Raw genomic sequence first — 19,421 nt, forward strand, 5'->3', positions numbered from 1 at the left:
CCTGACCTGCTTACGCACGCAGGTCCATGTCTTCCACCTCCGGGCCCTGCAGGGACTTCTGAACATCCACAGTGCAGATAGTCCAGCATGGAGTTTGCTGACGCACACTTTCCTGTGTCGTTACTGAGGGCTCCGATACGACTGGCAGCTCCTTTATTTGTCTTTGAGAGGCCGTCCACGAGGCCTCTCGGAGCTGCCAGCCTTCTACCAGGACCCCCTCCGCAGCTGGTGGCTGCTTGTGGTCTCCAGCTCCTTAGGAGCCGCCGCCAGGGAAGATCTCCTCGCGGAGCTCCTCTTACACGACCCTTACCTTCGTCTGCAGGCAGCGGAGTCCCCCGTGGTGCACCGAAGGCTGGGCCTGGGTGGAATCACCAGGGTCAGAGACCTCCTGGACTACAACCGGGGAGACTGGATGAGGCCCCGCTGCTTGCCCAGCGCATGGGGCTCTCCCAGCACGTATAAGAGGTGAAAGCCGCCTTACCGCCCACTGCTCATATCTACCTCAGTCGGGTCCTGCAAGAGGGTGCGCCGCACCCCGCCCCCCTCCTACTCCTGGCCCTCCAGATCTCTCCGTGGGCCCCTGGCTTCATGACCCTGCCCTCCCCCCTCACCATCCCAGCCGGCTGCACACCCTGCAGCCGGTCCCCTTCCGTACCATGCCCAGACATCATCTGTGCATGCTCGTGCTTCACATGCTCCACTTCCCCACCCTCATGTCCCACCCCGACCACAAGTGGCAGGACCTCCTACCGTCGTCGGAGGGTGGGGAGCCCCGGTGGGCCAGCCTTTACTTCACCTTGGTTCCATGGCCCACCGGGGACATTGGCTGGAAGATCCTCCACGGAGCGGTGAGCATGGGTGTTTTACCTGGCGCGGTTCACCCCCATCCCAGACACCTGCACGTTCTGCAGCGTGAGGGAGAACCTGGCGCACACCTATGTGGAGTGCGCCAGGCTGCAGCCCCTCTTCCAGCTCCTCCAGAACCTCCTCTTGAGGTTCTGGGTGCACTTTTCCCCACACCTCCTCATCCTGTCACACCCCATCTGTGGCCCCACTAAGTCGCGGGACCTCCTCATCAGCCTCCTCCTGGCCATGGCCAAAGTGTCCATTTACAAAACCAGGGAGAGGAGGCTGGCAGAGCGGGAGACCAGCGACTGTGGGGCCTACTTCCGTTCCTCCCTCCGGTCACGAATCCGAGCAGAATTCCTCTGGGCGGTGTCCACCAACTCCCTTGACACCTTTGGGGAGCGGTGGGCGCTGTCCGGGGTTCTCTGCTCGGTGTCCCCCTCTGGTTCCCTCATTTTGAACCTTTGAGCCTCACTCCCGTCCCTGGTTTTCTTTTGTTTGTCCCCTGAATTTATTTGGGACCAGTTCTTTTAGTAGGTTCCCCCCCTCGTCGTGAGAGGGGCCTTTCAGCCCGCCCACTCCCCCGGTCTCCAACAGGTTTTTCCTCTTGTACTCACCTCCACCGCTGATGCCTTACCCTGTCACACCAGGCATTTCTGGTGTTGCATTATGGTAACTCCAAGGATGTGGGGAAGTGGAGGTACAGGGAAGAGTCATGCATGTGGGATCCCTTTCCCATGCCTTTGGAGATCCCTGACTCACACATACATGGGGTTCTCTTCCCTGCACCCAGCATGCCATCGCCACATGCCAGTGGCACTACCAGCCCCACATCCCAGGTCGCCATACCTGTGAGGTTCCCCAGCCAATATGCCACTTCCCCATGCCCCTAAGGTCCCCTTCCCCACAACCCACCTCCCCCACGCCCATGGGGTTCCCTTCCCTGCACCTCCACCTTCCCACACCCTTGGAGTTCTGTGCCCTGCACCCACCTCCCCATACACCTGGGGTTCCCTACCCCACCTCCCCACACCCCTGAGGTTCCCTTCCCTGCACCCCACTTCCCCATGTCGTTCCCTTCCCTGCACCGCGCCTCGCCTCGCCATGCCCCTGGGGATCTGCACCCCAGCCTCCACCTCCCCACACCACTGGGGTTGCCTTCTCCGCATCCCCACCTCCCCACGCCCGTGGGGTGCCCCACTCTGAGCCGTTGAGGCACGTCCCGCCCCCGCGCCACACAGCCTAGCGGGTCGAGAGCCGATCTCGCTCTCCATAGCAACACGTGCGGTTACCTCGCCCCGCCGCGGATCCGTGCGCGCGCGGCTCTGCCTGCTCGGGCGCCGCGCGAACTCTTTGGCGAGGCGGAGGAAGACTCGACACGCGGCGTGGAGTTTCAGAGCGCGAGAGCCGCTGCTGCTGCGCGGAGCTGGGCGCGTGGCCGCGCCGGTCCCAGGGAAGGGAGCTGGGCGCTGGGCGCTGCTGGCCCCGTCTGGGGGGAAGCGGACGGAGAGGGGCATGCGGGGAGTTCCCGCCTGCTGTGGCTCTGACGCGTGGAGCTCCCGCCCGACCCCTGTCTGGGCGCGGAGCTGAGAGCGGCAGGTTCGGCGCGGAGAGGGGGCCGTGTTCCGGGGGTGGGATCTGGGCGTGTGGCGCATGTTCCCCTAACACCCCGCGACCTGCGCTGCGCCCCGCCTGTCTGTGTCCCGGCGCGCAGTGAGCCTTCCTCCCTACCCTTTGCACACACACCGCTGCCCGGGGGGCTCGCGGCAGTAAATGGTCCCGTTCCCACTGGCACCATGGGAAAGTGGCAGCTTTCCCTCTGCTGCTGCCATGGCAATGCCAGGAGCCCTGGGGGTGCGCTCCCAGCAGCTGCATGCATGACTGCAGGACCGGGGCCTGGGTGATTTAAAGATGGCTTGGAGACGTGGGGAAATCATTGTAACCTCTCTTTCCCTACTGCTGCTCGTCCTCTGCCATTGGAAATTCTCCAGTCCCTGTAAAGAGCAGAGCTAGTAGAACACATTTTCTAGCTGTACTTTTTTCTGTGCTTTGTGTTATTACTTGCCAAGCATGTTGACTTGTTGTTTGTCTTGTCTGCTGCTTAGAGACCTTTGTGTGACTTCTCCCTACTTACATGAATTGTTCCCTGGGCATTAAATGTGTGGGTGTAAAAACATTCCCAGGTGAGAAGTAAGAGGACTTTCTGCCTCCCCGGTCTCCTCTCCACCCTTGCATTTGCAGTGGTAGCTGTAATTGACTACTCACTTCACATATGCAAAATTAATTACAAAAGTATTTGTCCCTTTCTTCTCAGCAGCCGGAGAACCAAGGTACTGGTGACTGTGCCTTAGAATGACTTTGCAAAAGCAAAAGGAGGATGTCATTGGAGACCTGACAGAACCCCTTGCCCAGGATTCAAAGACAAATATGGTGGCGGAAGAGGAGTTGGAGGCCAGTGGCTCTGACAGCAGCTTTGAACCTGAAACACCAAATTTAATTGGGTATGGTGGTCATCCCACCCCTGAGGATGAAGATAGCAGGCCCTGGTTCTGTGAGGAAAGCCCGGAGCAACTTGCCACTTGCCACACAGTGACCTGTACATTCTCAGTTTCGCTAGCTGTGCCATTGTCTGCAGGTAGGAGTACCAGATGTGACCACTCTTGTTCCTTTAATCACTGAGGCTCATCCCAAGACCCAGATACTATTGAAAGAGCTTGATGAGCAAACTGCAGGAAAGGATGTTGGCTCATTTTTATCTCTTCTGACCATAACTGTGAGTGACTCTCCTGTGCAGTCCTGTTGACTTTGTTAGTTTTACAATATTACTTAAAAGATGCTCACGAGAGTGATGATGGGGAGGAACCCTGCCTTTTATCATTATGTTCCGTTTCAGGCTTAGGTCACAGCAGCTGGAAACCTTTACAGTTTGGTAGCTCTTCAGGAACCTATGTCATTTAAGTTGGTGTTAGTCATGGGGGAAAAAAAAACAGTCGTAATTGATTCCTGTCTTTAAAATCTCACTAGTGTGGCCAATAAGTGAGTTTGTATGGATGGTAAACTCCTTTCCTTTAGCTCTAAATGTGGTCTCTTTAGTTAGGGTTAAGGCTCATTTGATGTGTTAGTATAGAGTGGCCTGTGCAGCTGCTGTTGTATTTCTTCTGCCTATACATTTATTTTCCAGTGAAGCACTTTTTCAAGCCTTCCTCGTGCTTCAAGAATTTATGCATGTGACTATATGTACTGCAAGTCCCATTCAATGCCACTGTAATTTAAGAGAAAATGTGCAGTGGATACTGTCTTTAGATATACATGTTCGATGTACCTGTTACCATAGATCACCTGTGTGTTGATGTTCCCAATCAGTATGTCTTCACTATAGTTTTAAAATTCCCTATTGTCTGGAACATTTGTTTATTTGATAGATGTTTTATGGTCTCCTCCCATCAAGTGCATATAATGAAAATTATTACTTTTCTGATCTTTTCTTGTCTATTCTACAGCATTACCAATGCTTATGCAGCTGTGGGGGTGACAGTATATTGTTGGGCTGCAGATGACTCTTTATTTAATACTGGTGTTGTTTCTTCTTCATGCATCATGCATAATAAGATGAATTTATTATTCATTCAAATAATACTGCCAGATTATCAGATGCCACTTTACAATTAATACTCACTGTAATAGGACAGGGTTTGTTGGTACAGCTAGAGAAATCAATCCAGGGTACCTTTGCTTAAAATCTGGGCCATTTACAGCCCCAGGCTGGGATTTCCTTTTCACTAAGGCAAATCCAACCAGCCACCACAGCACTTCTGCCAGCCCCACTGGCCTGTCAGAAGCTACACAAGCAAACCCACAGAATTTCCAGCTGCTGTACCAGTCTAGACCAAAACCCCTCAAATTCAGGTGAGAGGCTCTTAAGTTTGTTTCACCAACTCCACACAGATTTTTCCATACCCCAAAGGGCCCAGCCCCAGTTCCTGGTTAATATATACTTGGATCTTACCCAAATCACCATGCTCTCCAATCCTTTAAATCTAAATATCCAATGATTTATTAATAAAAAATGAAAGAACAGGGTTAGAGAGAGAAATTAAGGCAATACTTTACATACATCAGTCATAACTACTGATGCAGGCCAGCAGTGTTATTTGCTGATTCTTGAAAGTCTCTGAAAGTTCATTTCAGGTTACATAGATTCAGTCATTGGAGCATTTTAGCTCCAGCCCGCTGGGGTCCACATGCTGGACGTGGCCCTTGGAGAGCAAAGGACAAAATATTTAAGATGGACCCTGCTAAGTCCACACCATAGTTCTCTTGTCTCTTGTGTTCAGGGACCAAACCCCTTCTTCTTCCCATAGTCCCATAAGGGTCTGCCTCAGGTGGACTGTTGTGGCAAACTGCCATTGGATGAATCCCAGGAGACAGCCTCAATTTTTTTTAAATGGACCTTTTCCTTTATTTCAGTCTGGGTCACCTGACCATTGGGCTGCATCCCTTTGATAAGTCCCAAGCCTCTGGGATGTGGATTCGATGTGTGAACACTTGTTCATAGTCCATTCATCCTGACTGGGTGTGAGTTCACACCTTGCATTGTGAAGCTTAGCACTGAAACATTTCCTAATGCAGCTCATAGCTAAAATCTATAACTTTACCTGCTGACATGATACATGATACAGACATATAAGTAGCAAACACAGATTCAGGGCATCACCAGCTTTCATTAGACACCTCACCTGGACCCCGTAGTACAATATTTGTGGCCAATTGCCATATTGGGCATTAAAATGGCATCCAGACCTAATACAAAAATCCAGTCATGTGACACTCACAACAGCACTAAAAGCAAGGGAAAATATATTTCCAATGGACCCAAAGTGTTCCCTGTATGCATCTTTCAATATGAAGACTAAAAGTATGCAAGAAATCATTTATGTTACATTTAGGGTGACCACATTCTTCTATACCAAATACAGGACATTTGATAAAATTACTCATATTCAAGTGAGTTCAAGGGCAGTCAGAACTATGCAGTGTAAACCTTCAAAGTGACATCAGGTTGACTGAGCCATGAAATACTGCACAGCAGGAGTTTTATTTATTCTCTTATCGTGACTGGAAAAAGGCCCATCTTTTAAAAAAAGGAAAGAAGGAGAATCCAGCAAACTAGACTCATCAGCTTTACCTCAATCCCTGGGAAAATAATGGAGGGGATCCTCAATCCATTCTGGAGCACTTGGAAGAGGGGAAAGTGATCAAGAGTAGTCAACATGGATTCACCGAGACAAGTTGTGCCTGACCAATCTAATTAACTTCTATGATTAGGTGACTGGCTCTGTAGACATGGGGAAGTCAGTGGATGTGATATACCTTGACTTTAGCAAAGCTTTTGATACAGTCTCCCACAACATTCTTGCCCATAAGTTGAGGAAGTATGGATTGGATCCATGGACTATAACATGGATAGAAAGCTGGCTTGACGGTCAGGCCCAATGGGTAGTGGTCAGTGGCTCAATATCTGGATGGCGGTCAGTTTCAAGCGGAGTGCCCCAAGGTTCAGTTCGGGGGCCAGTGTTGTTCAACATCTTTATTAATGACCTGGATGAGGGACTGGATTGCAGCCGCAGCAAGTTTGCCGATGACATTAAGCTAGGGGAAGAGGCAGATACGTTGTGGGGTAGAGATAGGATCCAGCGTGACCTGGATAAATTGGAGGATTGGGCCAAAACAAATCTGATGCAGTTCAACAAGGGGAAGTGCAGAGTCCTGCAGTTGGGATGGAAGAATCCCAGCCGCTGTTATAGGCAGTGGATGGACAGGCTAAGCAACAATACAGGGGAAAGGGACCTAGGGGTTATGGTAGATGAAAGCCTGCATATGAGTCAACAGTGTGCCCTTGTAGCCAAGAAGGCTAATGGCATATTAGGGTACATTAGGAGGAACATTGGGAGCAGATCTAGAAAAGTAGTTGTTCCCCTCTATTCGGCACTGGTGAGGCCACATCTGGAATAATGTGTCCAGTTTTGGGCCCCCCCAGTATAAAAAGGATGTGAATGTGCTGGAGCAGGTTCAGCAGAGGACAACAAAAATGAGTAAGGTTCTGGAGCACGTGCCCTATGAGGAGAGGCTGAGTGATTTGGGCTTATTTAGTTTACAGAAGAGAAGATTGAGGGGTGACTTAATAGCAGCCTTTAACTTCCTGAAGGGGAGCCCTAAAGAGGATGGAGACAAATTGTTCTCAGTGTTGACAGATGACAGAACAAGGAGCTGTTGTCTGATGTTACAGAAGGAAAGGTGTAGGTTGGATATTAGGAAAAACTACTTCACCAGGAGGTAGGAAAAACTACTTCACCAGGAGGTAGGAAAAACTGCTTCACCAGGAGGAGCACTGGAATACGTTGCCTAGCGAGGTGATGGATTCTCCATCCCTCGAGGTTTTTCAGTCCCGTCTTGACAAGGTCCTGGCTGGGATGACTTAGTGGGGGTTAATCCTGCTTGAAGCAGGGGGCTGGACTAGATGACCTCCTGAGGTCCCTTCCAGCCCTATGATTCTATGATCTTGAGGGTTTACATGGAGAGAAATGACACACACACACACTCATACGTCTTTCTTACACAGGGATGGGGATGGGGATGAATGACTGACCTCACCCAACTGCCCCTGCCCAGGGTTCTCCATGCTGCATGTCTGGCTGGGCCCTTAGGATGGACCTGCCTCTCCTGATACCTATCACCATGCCACCTTGAGACAACATGTGGGTGGGGACAGAGGGTCACAACAGTCTGCATTTCTGTTAAGATTTACACCACAGCATGGTGGGAAGCAGCCTTTCAGCACTGCGCAGGAGGGAAGGGATGGGATCTACTTCCAGCTGTGGGGCCAGGATAGGGCTGACCTGGGCCATGTACTGGGGAGGTACCTATGGGACAGAGCAGCTCTGCATGCTCTGGGGGCAGGACCTAGGCTGGGGGTAGTGTGTGAAGGCAGTGCTCTGTCCTTGTCTAAGGGGTTGCTGTGGAGCCTGTAGGGTTGGGACACAAACAGGCTCCCGGTCACTGCAGAGGTTAGCTGAGTGGTGCAAAAGCTTTCCCGTGCCAGCACATGCAGGTTTTGGCACTTGCAGGCTTGGTTTCTCCTGGCCAGCGCCCTGAGCCAGAGTCATGAGCTTTCTCAGAGGCAGTGGGGGGAGGAAGGAGCCTGCTGTCCAGGACGTTAGTGAGCAGGGAGGGCATTGCATCCTATTATGAGGGATATGAGGAGCAGCAGGCTGGGTGAACGGTCACACAGCAGGGAGAGGACAGTGAGAAGGGAAGCATATGAAGGGCCGATGGGTGAGCAGTAGCCCCACAGCAGTACCAGAACTGGCTGAAAATGGAGGTGGAGTGGGATGTGAGTCTGCTGGCCAAGAGCCAGCATGCATCAGGGACTGCATTCATGGACCGGCAGGGGGAGTGGACAGCCACCAACCTTGCATGCCTACCCCCATAAGCAGTCAGTGGACCATCCCCACTCACCACTGGTGGATGGGCAGCTGGCAACCAAGGATCTAGCCGGTGGTAGGACCCAGCAATATTGATGGGATGGGGAGGCAGAACATATGGGACAAATGACCCATTTTTTTTTTAAAGTAGTGACATCTGCAGAAAGGCTTAAATACGGGACTGTCTGTTTAAAAATGGGCACCTGGGCATTCTAATTATAGTCAGAATATATCTGGGACAAATCCCATGCCCGTAAGGGAGAGTCTGTCACACTTCACATAGTTATAAGTTAAGATCAGGTGTAGCCAATAATTTTGTAGGATTTAAAAGTAGAACTAATAATTGCTCCTGTGCCTTACTTAGGAGGTTCATGAACCTCATTGAACTTTTTGTCAAACCTGAACTGAGTTTGTAGTTTGTAATGAAAACTGAAAGGAGGCAAAAAAAAAAAAAATAGAACTTACGTTATGAACCTGGTTCTGAAGCCACGTGTGGAACTCTTATTGGCATCACTGGACATTTCTGCACACAGAGAGGCTTCAGGATTAGCCAAACTTGGTTCATATGCTATGACTCTTTGAACATCCACTGATGTGAATCAGTGTAGCAGGGCCATAACAAGGGTGGGGCGAGTGAGGCACTTGCCTCGGGTGCAGGGCTGAGAGGGCGGAGTTCTGCTGCTCTAGCCCATGCTTCCTGCTGCTGCCTCCTCCAGGACCCCACCGGCGAGGCTGCTCCAGGTCAGGAGGCGACACAGTGGATCCCGATGGGGAGAGAGGAGTGGGCCTGGGCCAGGGGCAGGCCGCGGACATGATGCAGCCCCCTAGCCCAGCACTCACTCAGAGCCTGTGCCAAGCAGCCATGCACTGCCCGGCCGTGCGCCAGTTCCCACCCCCGGGCGTAGCGCGGAGAAGAGTGGCTCACGTGGGCCCCGCTCCCGCTGCTCCGTGCATGCTTCTCATCACTTGTGAGACAAGCACATGGCGGCAGCAGAGGGGACAGCTCCTGTCACTGCCATTTCCCCAGCATGGCTCGGAGCTCTAGCGGGGAGCCACATGACTTCTTCAGCCTGATGCTGCCTGAGTGGCTGTGATCTGGTGTAGCCCCAGAGGCCCAGTGCAACATCTTTGTACCCGGCTCCATTAGTGACTTAATCAGTGAGATGACAGAATATATGGGGGGCGGGGCACTGGGGGTGCCTGGCTCTAGGGCATGGGAGGGGAATTGGGTTAGAGTGGGAGACTGGGGTGCCTGACTCTGGGGGAGGGGAGAGGAATTGGGTTAGAGCGGGGGCCTGAGAGTCCAGGAGCCCTTTCAGGTCTGCTCCCTTACACCTGCACTGGACACGGGGGCGGGTGGGAGGGAGCCCAGGCACAGCAGCATCATGACATGAAAGTGGGAAGGTGCTGGATGTAGACATAAAGGGCATAAGGGACAGGAGACCATTACTTCCTCCCACTTGGCCCTATGAACGCCGGAGCCTGGGGTTCAAACCTGCAAACTCCTCCCAGCATCTCAGCCTTCCCTGCCAGCTGAGCACTTAGGCATCACCCAGGAGAGATTCAGGTACTGCCCAGCAGTTCAGCAGCGCCCACAGCCACCCCCAGCTGGGGGCGTGTGTTTCTACTGGTGGTGTACATCTGCACATGCCCCTGTGCACAGCACCACCCCCACTCCCTGGTCCTGGCCCTCTGTACAGCACCACACTCACCCCTGCCCCTGGCAGTTCTGCTGCCAGCAGCACACCCTGTACACAGCATTATGAGTGCTTAAACACACACTGCCCTGACACACAGCACCACTGCATACATCTGTCCTGACACACCGTGCCACCAGCAGACCCTGCCCCGGCCCATCACCCCACTTCCACACACCCTGCTTCTCTGCAATGCCCCATCTTCACACACCTTGTTACCCGAGAACAGTATGCAGCCCATTAATTGCCTCTTTGGACTCATAAGATAACAGCCTTTTCCATAATTCATTTCTGAAGGCTCTCTGGTCCTCCACACTGGAAGCCCCAGCACAGCTGTCTCCCCTGTACCATCTCGGTGATAACTTCCTTTTATCCCTAGGAGAGTAGGGTCCCTTTTGGGTCCTCTGATCTCTTTTCCCTTCCTTAGGTGTTGCAGGGTTTCTAGGACTCCTGTGGTTCTTGCTATCAGTGATAACTGCCACCCATTTTTTAGAATTTACTGAGGGAAGACCTCCTTTTGTAATTCATAAGCCTCCCTGATTCTATTCTCTAATTCTCTTAGAGGGGTGTTTGGGATGTCCACCCTACCTAATGTTATCCTGAGGGTGGGGGCCAATCCCTGTAAGACCACCTCCCTGAATTCAACAGTATCACAGTCGGGTGCCCCAGCTGGTTGAAACAGCAGCTTCTTCCTGTTCAAATATCTTTCGGGGCGCTCTTGGGGTTGCTGTCTCTCTGAGTAATATTCCCAATCAAACTTTGATTCGGGACATACAATTTAAACAGCCCTTCGTAGATTTGCGTGTGCATAGTTGCAGTACCCATCTCTAGGCGCATAGGCCAGGCACCAAACTCCTCCCCACTCATGCACTCACTTATGAGCGCTGCTATGTCCTCTGTACCCAACCCAGGCGTAGCATAAACTCGGGACGCCCAGTCAAGTACAGTGTCTCTGTTAGGGGGACCTAAGGTTTTCCCTACTGCTCTAGCTTGTTCTGGGGTGAAGGATTTTACTTCTTGTCTGACTTCCAGGTGTCTCCCAGATCCCAGTCCATAGAATCCGAGGGCTGGAAGGGACCTCAGGAGGTCATCAAGTCCAGTCCCCTGCCTAAATCAGGGTCAACCCTAACTAAATCATCCCAGCCATGACTATGTCAAGTCGGGACTTAGAAATCTCTAGGAGTGGAGATTCCACCACCTTTCTAGGAAACCCATTCTAGTGCTTCACCACTCTTGGTGAAATAGTTTTTTCATAATATCCAACCTCCCCCTCCCCCTCTGTAACTTGAGACCATTGGTCCTTGTTCTGCCATCCGTCACGACTGAGAACAGCCTCTCTCCATCCTCTTTAGAGCCCCACTTCAGGAAGTTAATGGGTGCTATCAAATCACCTCTCACTCTTCTCTTCTGCAAACTAAATAAGCCCAAATCCCTCAGCCCTTCTTTATAGGTCCCTTATTAACTTTCGTTGCTCTCCCCTGGATCCATTCCAATGCATCCACATCCTTTCTATGCTGGATGGCCAAGAACTGGATGCAATACTCCAGATGTGGCCTCACTAGTGCCAAATAGAGGGCAATAATAACTTCTCCAGATCTCCGGAGATGCTCCTAATGCACCACAATGTGATATTAGCCTCCTTGGCTACAAGGACACGCTGTTGACTCATATCCAGTCTCTCATCCACTGCAAGCCCTAGGTCCTTTTCTGCTGCACTGCTACTTACCCAGTCTGTCCCCAGCTTATAACAATGCTTGGGATTCTTCCGTCCCAAGTGCAGGAATCTGCACTTGTCCTTTTTGAACTTCATCAGATTACATTTGGCCCAATCCTCTAATTTATCTAGGGCACTCTGGACCCTATCCCTGCTTTCTAACGTATTTTCCTGTCCCCCTAGTTTAATGTCATCTGCAAATTTGCTGAGGGTGCAATCTGTTTCTTCTTCCAGGTCATTAATAAAGATGTTGAATGGTACTGGCTTTAGAACTGATCCTTGGAGCGCTCCACTTGAAACCCAGTGCCAACCAGAAATTGAGCCATTGGTCACAACCTGTTGGGCCTGATCGTGTAGTCAGCTTTTTAACCACCCTACAGTCCATTTATCCAATTGATACGTACTTAAATTGTGGGCAGGAATATTGTGGGAAACTGTATTGAAAGCATTGCTAAAATCAAGATGACTGACATGTTGAAATGATTAAAAATAATCAGAATCATGAGATCACCCGGTTAACAATACATTTTGGTGATGGCCGGAGCCCATGCTACTCCCCCACTCAAATTGCCAAATTGTCCCCCATCTGTGGGATGGAATTTGGATGATCAGTGCAGGCTCTGGTGAGGGTTGGGGCTGTGGGAGGGGAGCAGGGGGGTTAAGCTGGGGGTGGGTTCCTGGAGTAGGAAATTGGGGTTCAGGAGGGGATGCAGGGTCTGGGGGAGGGAGTTTGGGTGCAGGAGCGGGTGAGGGATCAGGCTCTGGGGGCAGGGTGGAATGTCTGTGCAGGAAGAGATGAGGAGTGCAGGTTGCAGGATGGCTATTGGATGCTGGGTTCAGGCCCTGGCCTTGGGCACAGCATGGGGATATGGGAGGGCCGGGTTGGACAGAGCTTGGGAGCTGGAAGGGGTACACGAATTTGGAGGCAGAAGGGACGTGTGTCCCTTGGACCTGCTTGTTGCTCCCAGGTGATTTAAAATGGCCCAGGATCCCCAGTCGCCACCACCAGTAGTGTAGTAGGGCGAGAGTGGCTTCCTACTACTGGTGGTGTGTGGCTGCTGGCCGTCAGGTCTCTGTGGCCCTGGTATGTGTCTTCATGCTCTGCTCGCAGTTTTAAACTACCCAGGAGCAGCAGAAGGGAAAACGGTAAGACAGTTCAGAGAAGTGGCAGGCAGGGCCAGAGGAGAGACCCAGCCATGAACTTGGGTGAAGCCAGGTCTCCTGGGCCAGGAAGATGCCTGGTTCCCTGTGTATCATGGGCCCATATTACTCACCACCTATGCCTGTAAATGTAAGCAAACTTATTTGTCTTACTGATTGGCTGAAGAAGTAGTAATAGGACTGAGTGTACCTGTTGGCTCAAAAACTTTACTGTAATCCCACAAAAGCTGCGTCTACACGTGCACGCTACTTCGAAGTAGCGGCACTAACTTCGAAATAGCGCCCGTCACGTCTACACGTGTCGGGCGCTATTTCGAAGTTGAAATCGACGTTAGGCGGCGAGACGTCGAAGTCGCTAACCCCATGAGGGGATGGGAATAGCGCCCTACTTCGACGTTCAACATCGAAGTAGGGACGTGTAGACGATCCGCGTCCCGCAACATCGAAATAGCGGGGTCCTCCATGGCGACCATCAGCTGGGGGGTTGAGAGATACTCTCTCTCCAGCCCTTGCGGGGCTCTGTGGTCACCGTGGGCAGCAGCCCTTAGCCCAGGGCTTCTGGCTGCTGCTGCTGCAGCTGGGGGTCCATGCTGCATATACAGGGTCTGCAACTAGTTGTTGGCTCTGTGTATCTTGCACTGTTTAATGAAAGTGTGTCTGGGAGGGGCCCTTTAAGGGAGCGACTTGCTGTTGAGTCCGCCCCGTGACCCTGTCTGCAGCTGTGCCTGGCTCCCTTATTTCGATGTGTGCTACTTTGGCGTGTAGACGTTCCCTCGCTGTGCCTATTTCGATGTTGGGCTGAGCAACGTCGAAGTTGAACATCGACGTTGCCAGCCCTGGAGGACGTGTAGACGTTATTCATCGAAATAGCCAATTTCGATGTCGCAACATCGAAATAAGCTATTTCGAAGTTGGGTGCACGTGTAGACGTAGCCAAAATGTGCCATTTTGAGTTGTGCTTTACTCGCCTTAATGCAAGTCAGGCACAACTCAAAATCCCGCTCCCCGCCCGCGCAGCCCTGGCTCAACCTCCCCCCAGCCTGCATGGCTCCGGCTGACCCACACTCCACGCGTGTGGCTGCGGCTCACGCCCCGCCCCTTGTGGCTCTGTTTCAACCACTTCCCACCCCGGTTCAACCTCCCCCTGTGTGACTCCAGCTCACCCGCGCCCCATGCCCAGCTCTGGTTCACCCCCACTTCCCCCAGCTCTAGCCCTGGCTCATGTCCCCCGCAGAGCCCTGGCTCCGACTCCCTACCCCACACAGCCCTGATTCACCCCCACCCACGTGGCTCCAGCTCAACCCCTCAAAGGGCCACGTGGCCCTGGCTTACCACCCCCGACCCCCTGCAGTCCTAACCCACCTCTAGGCTTACCTCCCCGCTGCCACTCCCATGGCCCCAACCCACTGCCAGGCTTAACCCTCCCCAACTGCCCCCGCCCCCTAATCCTAGGACTTACCTTTCAAAAGGAGCTCCAGGTGCTCCTGCTGCTTCTCCGGCTGCAGAATGTGGGAAAAAAGATGCCCCCTCGCAACTTACGTGAATTTTGAGTTATGCGAGAGTGCGTGGGACCAAAATCCTCGCATGTTTGAGGGACTACTGTATATTGTATTGGTTTTGAGTGTGGTTATATGATAACAACCCCTTCTATCTGTAAGATGCACTTTCACAATAAAGAGATTGCACTGCGGTAAGAGTGTATGAGGTGTACTGAAAAATACTTTTTAATGTTATTTACAATGCAAATATTTGTAATAAAATAATTATGTGAAGTGAGCTCTGTACATTTTTTTTGCTGTGTTGTAACTGGAATCAATATATTTGAAATGTAATAACAGTTCCAAAATATTTATCAATTCAGTTGGTATTCTATTATTTTTTAACAGTGTGCCTAAATCTGTGATACATCACAGTCAATTTTTTAAATTGGTTTAATTCATTTGAGTTAATTACTTGACTTAACTGTGATTAATTCACAGCCCTAATCAGACTACAGCTCAGCAATGTCCCACTGCTATGGAAACCTAGTGGTGAACATTTCTTAATTGTGTCTTTGCTTTTACTATTATTTGTGATATTGTGTTCATTGGAACATGATTAGGCTTAAATCTAGTTAAACTCTTTCCTAAGGAGGTATCAAAAATATCAATTACTGATCTGATGGTAGTAATAGAGGCAAATCTAGCCCCTTGGCCTGTGGGCACCTTTGCAACAGAACTAGTGTGTTTCTGATGTGGACTGTAGGTACAGCAGGGTCTCGACATTTGTAAGTGCCACATTCATGAATTCAGTTATTTGCGAGTGGCCTCGCTTGCCCGGGACTCCAGGGTCAGCAGCGCCAGCAGTTGCTGTGGGTCCCCCAGGACTCTGCGACCAGGAGTGCTGGCAGCTGCTGTGGCTTCCCCGGGGCTCCAAGGGCCAGGATCACCAGTGGCTGCTGAGGCTTCCCTGGGGCTTCAGTCAGGGAGCTCTGGTGGCTCCCATGGGTTCCCTGGGGCTCTGGGGCTGGCAGCCACCGCTTTCCTGGTGCTCCAGGTGGGGAGCGCTGGGCTCCGAGCCCCCCTTAACCCACATTCGCAAAAATCAACATTTGTGAGGGTTCTGAACACAGACGCCGCAAATATTGAGCCCCTGCTGTATCTGAATGTGGCAAGAGAGTACATGGGTGGCACAACTTTGTGTAATAAGGAGCTCTGTTTCCTCTATGCACACCATCTGTGTAGCATAAAGTCATAGGTGGGGAGTTGCAGGGCTATAGGATCTGTATAGGTCTCTGTGCTGAGCTTGACAATTTCTGAAACTTTCTAAATCTGTATATTTTTCCTAGGTACAAAGCATAGGCCATCCAAGTTAAGTGAACAGCAGAGAAAAAAGTCTAATGTTGGCAAGGATGCAGATATTCCAAAAATGAGGCGTTACTACCACATTGAGTATTTCCTTCTACCAGATGACACTGAGCCTAGAAAACTTGATTTGGTATTGTTTGGTGTTGTGGCCAAGCTATTTGTGGAATGTGAATCCAAGGTAAATAGTATGAATTTTATAATTTTGGGAATAGCTGGTTTTTCTTTATCACAATCTCTGTGTGTCAAAAAGAGATCTGTGAAATAGTTGTGCAAGAGTGGCTGTCAAAGCTGTTTAAACTGAACAGTCTAGTACCTCATGTAGTGAATGCTTCCAAATGTTAAGTAGGTGGGTCCTGCACATACTTCTATTAGCAGTACTTGGGCTTTTTTTCCACACAAACAAGGTATTTAGCTCTACCAGTATGGACTTACATCAATATGAAAGTATATCTTTTTCCCACACGAGACAGATGAATCACAGAATCCTACAGCTGGAAGGGACCTTAGGAGGTCATCTAGTTCGACCCCCTGCCTAAAGTAGGATCAACCCCAAATAAACATCTCAGCCAGAACTTTGTGAATTAGTTATGCTAATTTAATTAATCTTCTTCATAGTGGTATAAATACTCCTGTATTAGGGCACCTTATAGATTAAGTGATATTTTGGAGCATAAGCTTTCGTGAGCAAAGACCGGCTTTGTCAGATGCAGTGTAATGGAGATTCCAGAGGTCTTTTTATACAGGCTCATGAAAAGGAGAGAGTCCTAATCAAGAGGAAGGCCAGAGTTGATGAGCAGCTAATGTGGAGGTGTGCTTTTGTAGTTGTCCGGCCTTTCTGTCTCTCTTCAGTCTTTTACTGATGGTGTCAAATTTGCAAGTGAATTGTAGCTCTGTAGTTTCTCTTTGGAGTCTGTTTTTGAAGATTTTTTGTTGCAGAGTGGCCACTTTCAAATCTGTTATTGAGTGTCCAGGAAGACTGGCAAAAACCTGTAGGCCAACACTTCAGTCTCCCAGGACACTCAGTAAGAGATTTTCAAGTAGCCATCCTGCAACAAAAAACTTCAAAAACAGACTCCAAAGAGAAACTGCAGAGCTACAATTTGTTTGCAATTTTGACACCTTCAGTAAAGGATTGAGCAGAGACTGGGAGTGGCTAGCCAGCTACAAGAGTGGTTTCTCCTGTCTTGGTGTTCACACCTCCACATTAGCTGATTGTCAACTCTGGTCTTCCCCTTGATGTGGACTCCCTCCTTTCCATGAGCCTGTATAAATGGACCTCTGGAATCTCCACTATGTCACATCTGATGAAGCGGGTCTTTGCCCAGAAAAGCTTATGCTCCAAAATATCAGTTGGTCTATAAGGTGCCACAGGACTTCTTGTTGTTTTTATGGATACCGACATACATGGCTACCCTTCTGATACCCGTACTGGGGTTGTATTGGAATAACAAACTAGATATAAAGATCACACCTGTAACTGAAATAAGTGCATCAATATGAAACCTTTGTGTAGACAAGATGGGAGACGCGTGCTTTATGCTTTTTGCAACACATTGAAAATTTATCCTTTTATAAGAAGACTTCAGTTTGAAAGAAACATATATACCATAAAGCATCTTCAGTTTTGGAGAACCTAAACTGTGTTCCTAGTAGCTTCCTAAGAAATTCCTAATATCCCATGTTTTATAAATTCAGCTTATAGTACTGTAGAAACACTTTATATTGTAGAATTGTTTGAATCAAACTCCAAAATGGAATATATAGACTGTACAACTTATGGTATACATGGAATTAATTTGGGATATATTTTAATGAGGATGCATTTATAACCTGGTGTTTGTTCCAAAGAGTCATGAAGCTTTTCACAAACTTTTAACTCAGTTATGCTAATTGTTGGGCACCCTTGCTTCCCAACAGGTATAGTGAGAGTTGAAGTATCTGGGGCTATGTCTGCACTTGTCCCCTTCTTTGAAGAGGGCATGGTAATCAGGGTGATGGGAGATTACTAATGAAGTGCTGCGGCGCATATTTTGAGGAGTAAAGACACTTTGAAGTGCCCGCGCCTACACGACAAGCCAGCACTTTGAAGTTTGACACTTTGAAGTTGCTGCCAGGGAGAATTTGCCTAATGAAGTGCTGCATATGCATCACAGCACTTCATTAGTAATCTCCCATCAGCCCGATTACCATGCCCCCTTCGAAGAAGGGGCAAGTGTAGACATAGCCTTGGAGAAATGAATAAAATATTTTGAGTATAACCTTTGAAATTATAGTAATTTCTTCTTTTCATATTTCAGCATGAATGATTTAGTTCGTAGATTTTTCATAATCAAGTAGGGAATATAGCCAGAGTTGACTGAATATTTTAGGTGTTTGTGTTCAAAAAGGTTCATTTTTAAAAACTGAATTGAGAGGAAAACTTACTTGTTATGATGATGTGTAAAGGACGTGTATTGTAGCATAAGGGGACCTCAATCTCTTCCCCAGTTTAACCTCCCTCTCCAGTTTTGTAACGTGGATGGTTATTAAATGAAAAGTAAAAGAAAGAGCTTGGTCCTCTCCACACCTGCCTCTTAGCAAAAGGTAGCTGCCCCCAGGCCTGGTGTTTCACAGGCGCCTAGAGCTTCAGTCGCCTCTTTTGATACTTCAGCAGCAGTGGCAACCAGAACTCCGGGCCCCTTCTAAAGTGCTGGAGCAATGCTGCTCCAGCTGTGCATGGCTGTGAAAGAGTGTGTGTGGCAGCGCTGCAGTTCAGGAGGTGCTGAGGGCTGTATGCCCTAGGTCCCACCCCTTGCGCCCTTGGCACCGCTGCCAGCCCCGCTAACTATATCTTTTCTGCATGTGCTTTTATATTTTAAATTAGTTTGCACATTTTTATTGTCATCTGCTGAAAAGTTTCTTTTCTTTCATCAAGAGCATAAACTTCCTTTTGCCTGTCGTTACTTTTTTCTTTTTTTCAAAAAACCAAAAGCGCTATAGTAAAGTGTACATTCCTTGCTTAGAATTCTCTTAAAACTATAGGTCAGTAGTGGTCAGTGATGTTGTGTAGTCAGTGAAGATGGAAGAGTGAATTTTGTCCTGCTCTTTTTGTCAAGGGGCAAAATTTTCAAAAGCACTTAATTTGCCGAGGCTTCTAAGGCCCAGATTCTCTGGTGTATTTAGGGGTCTAACTCCAGTAGGCCCCTGAGTTACGCGAGGGCTCCGATCCACACATCTTTGTGTAAGGCAGATTTCACATAACTGGAGGGTCTGGCTTTTTCCCCAGCGGAACACACATTCTGCAGCTGGGGGAGCAGCAGAAAGGTAAGTCCTGGGGTGCAGGGGGCATGTGGGGAGGGTTAAGCCTGGCAGTGGGTTGGGCTGTGGGAGGCGGGCGGGGTGAGGGGCTAAGCCTGGGGTGTCTTGAGACTGCGGGGGGTGGGGGGCAAGAGGTAGAATTGAGCCAGAGCTGTGTTTGGGGGTGGTGAGCCAGGGCTGCATGTTTTGGGGGGGCTGGCGGTGGTATTTGAACCAGAGCCGTGCATGGGGGCGGTGAGCCGGCGCCAGAGCCGGGCGCAAGGATGGGGGGTGAGCCAGAGCCGTGTGCGGGTGGTGAGCAGAGCTGAGGGGGTTGGGGCTGAGCCAGGGCTATGCAGAGCCGGGAGGGTTGAGCCAGGGCTGGAGAGGAGCAAGTTAA

General features: G+C 50.1%; 1 protein-coding gene across 1 annotated transcript in view; it reads left to right on the top strand.

The window, feature by feature from the left end:
• Window positions 1–19,421, top strand: part of CFAP92 (cilia and flagella associated protein 92 (putative)) — a 135,382-nt gene that overhangs the window by 26,673 nt on the left and 89,288 nt on the right. The window contains exons 2-3 of the mRNA XM_075005903.1: window positions 3,161–3,481; window positions 15,727–15,923. Coding sequence (XP_074862004.1) covers window positions 3,199–3,481; window positions 15,727–15,923 — 480 coding nt within the window. The 5' untranslated portion in view covers window positions 3,161–3,198. The remainder of the gene's footprint in view (window positions 1–3,160; window positions 3,482–15,726; window positions 15,924–19,421) is intronic.

Source organism: Carettochelys insculpta, chromosome 11 (assembly GCF_033958435.1).
Source record: "Carettochelys insculpta isolate YL-2023 chromosome 11, ASM3395843v1, whole genome shotgun sequence".
NCBI classification, from domain to species: Eukaryota; Metazoa; Chordata; order Testudines; family Carettochelyidae; genus Carettochelys; species Carettochelys insculpta.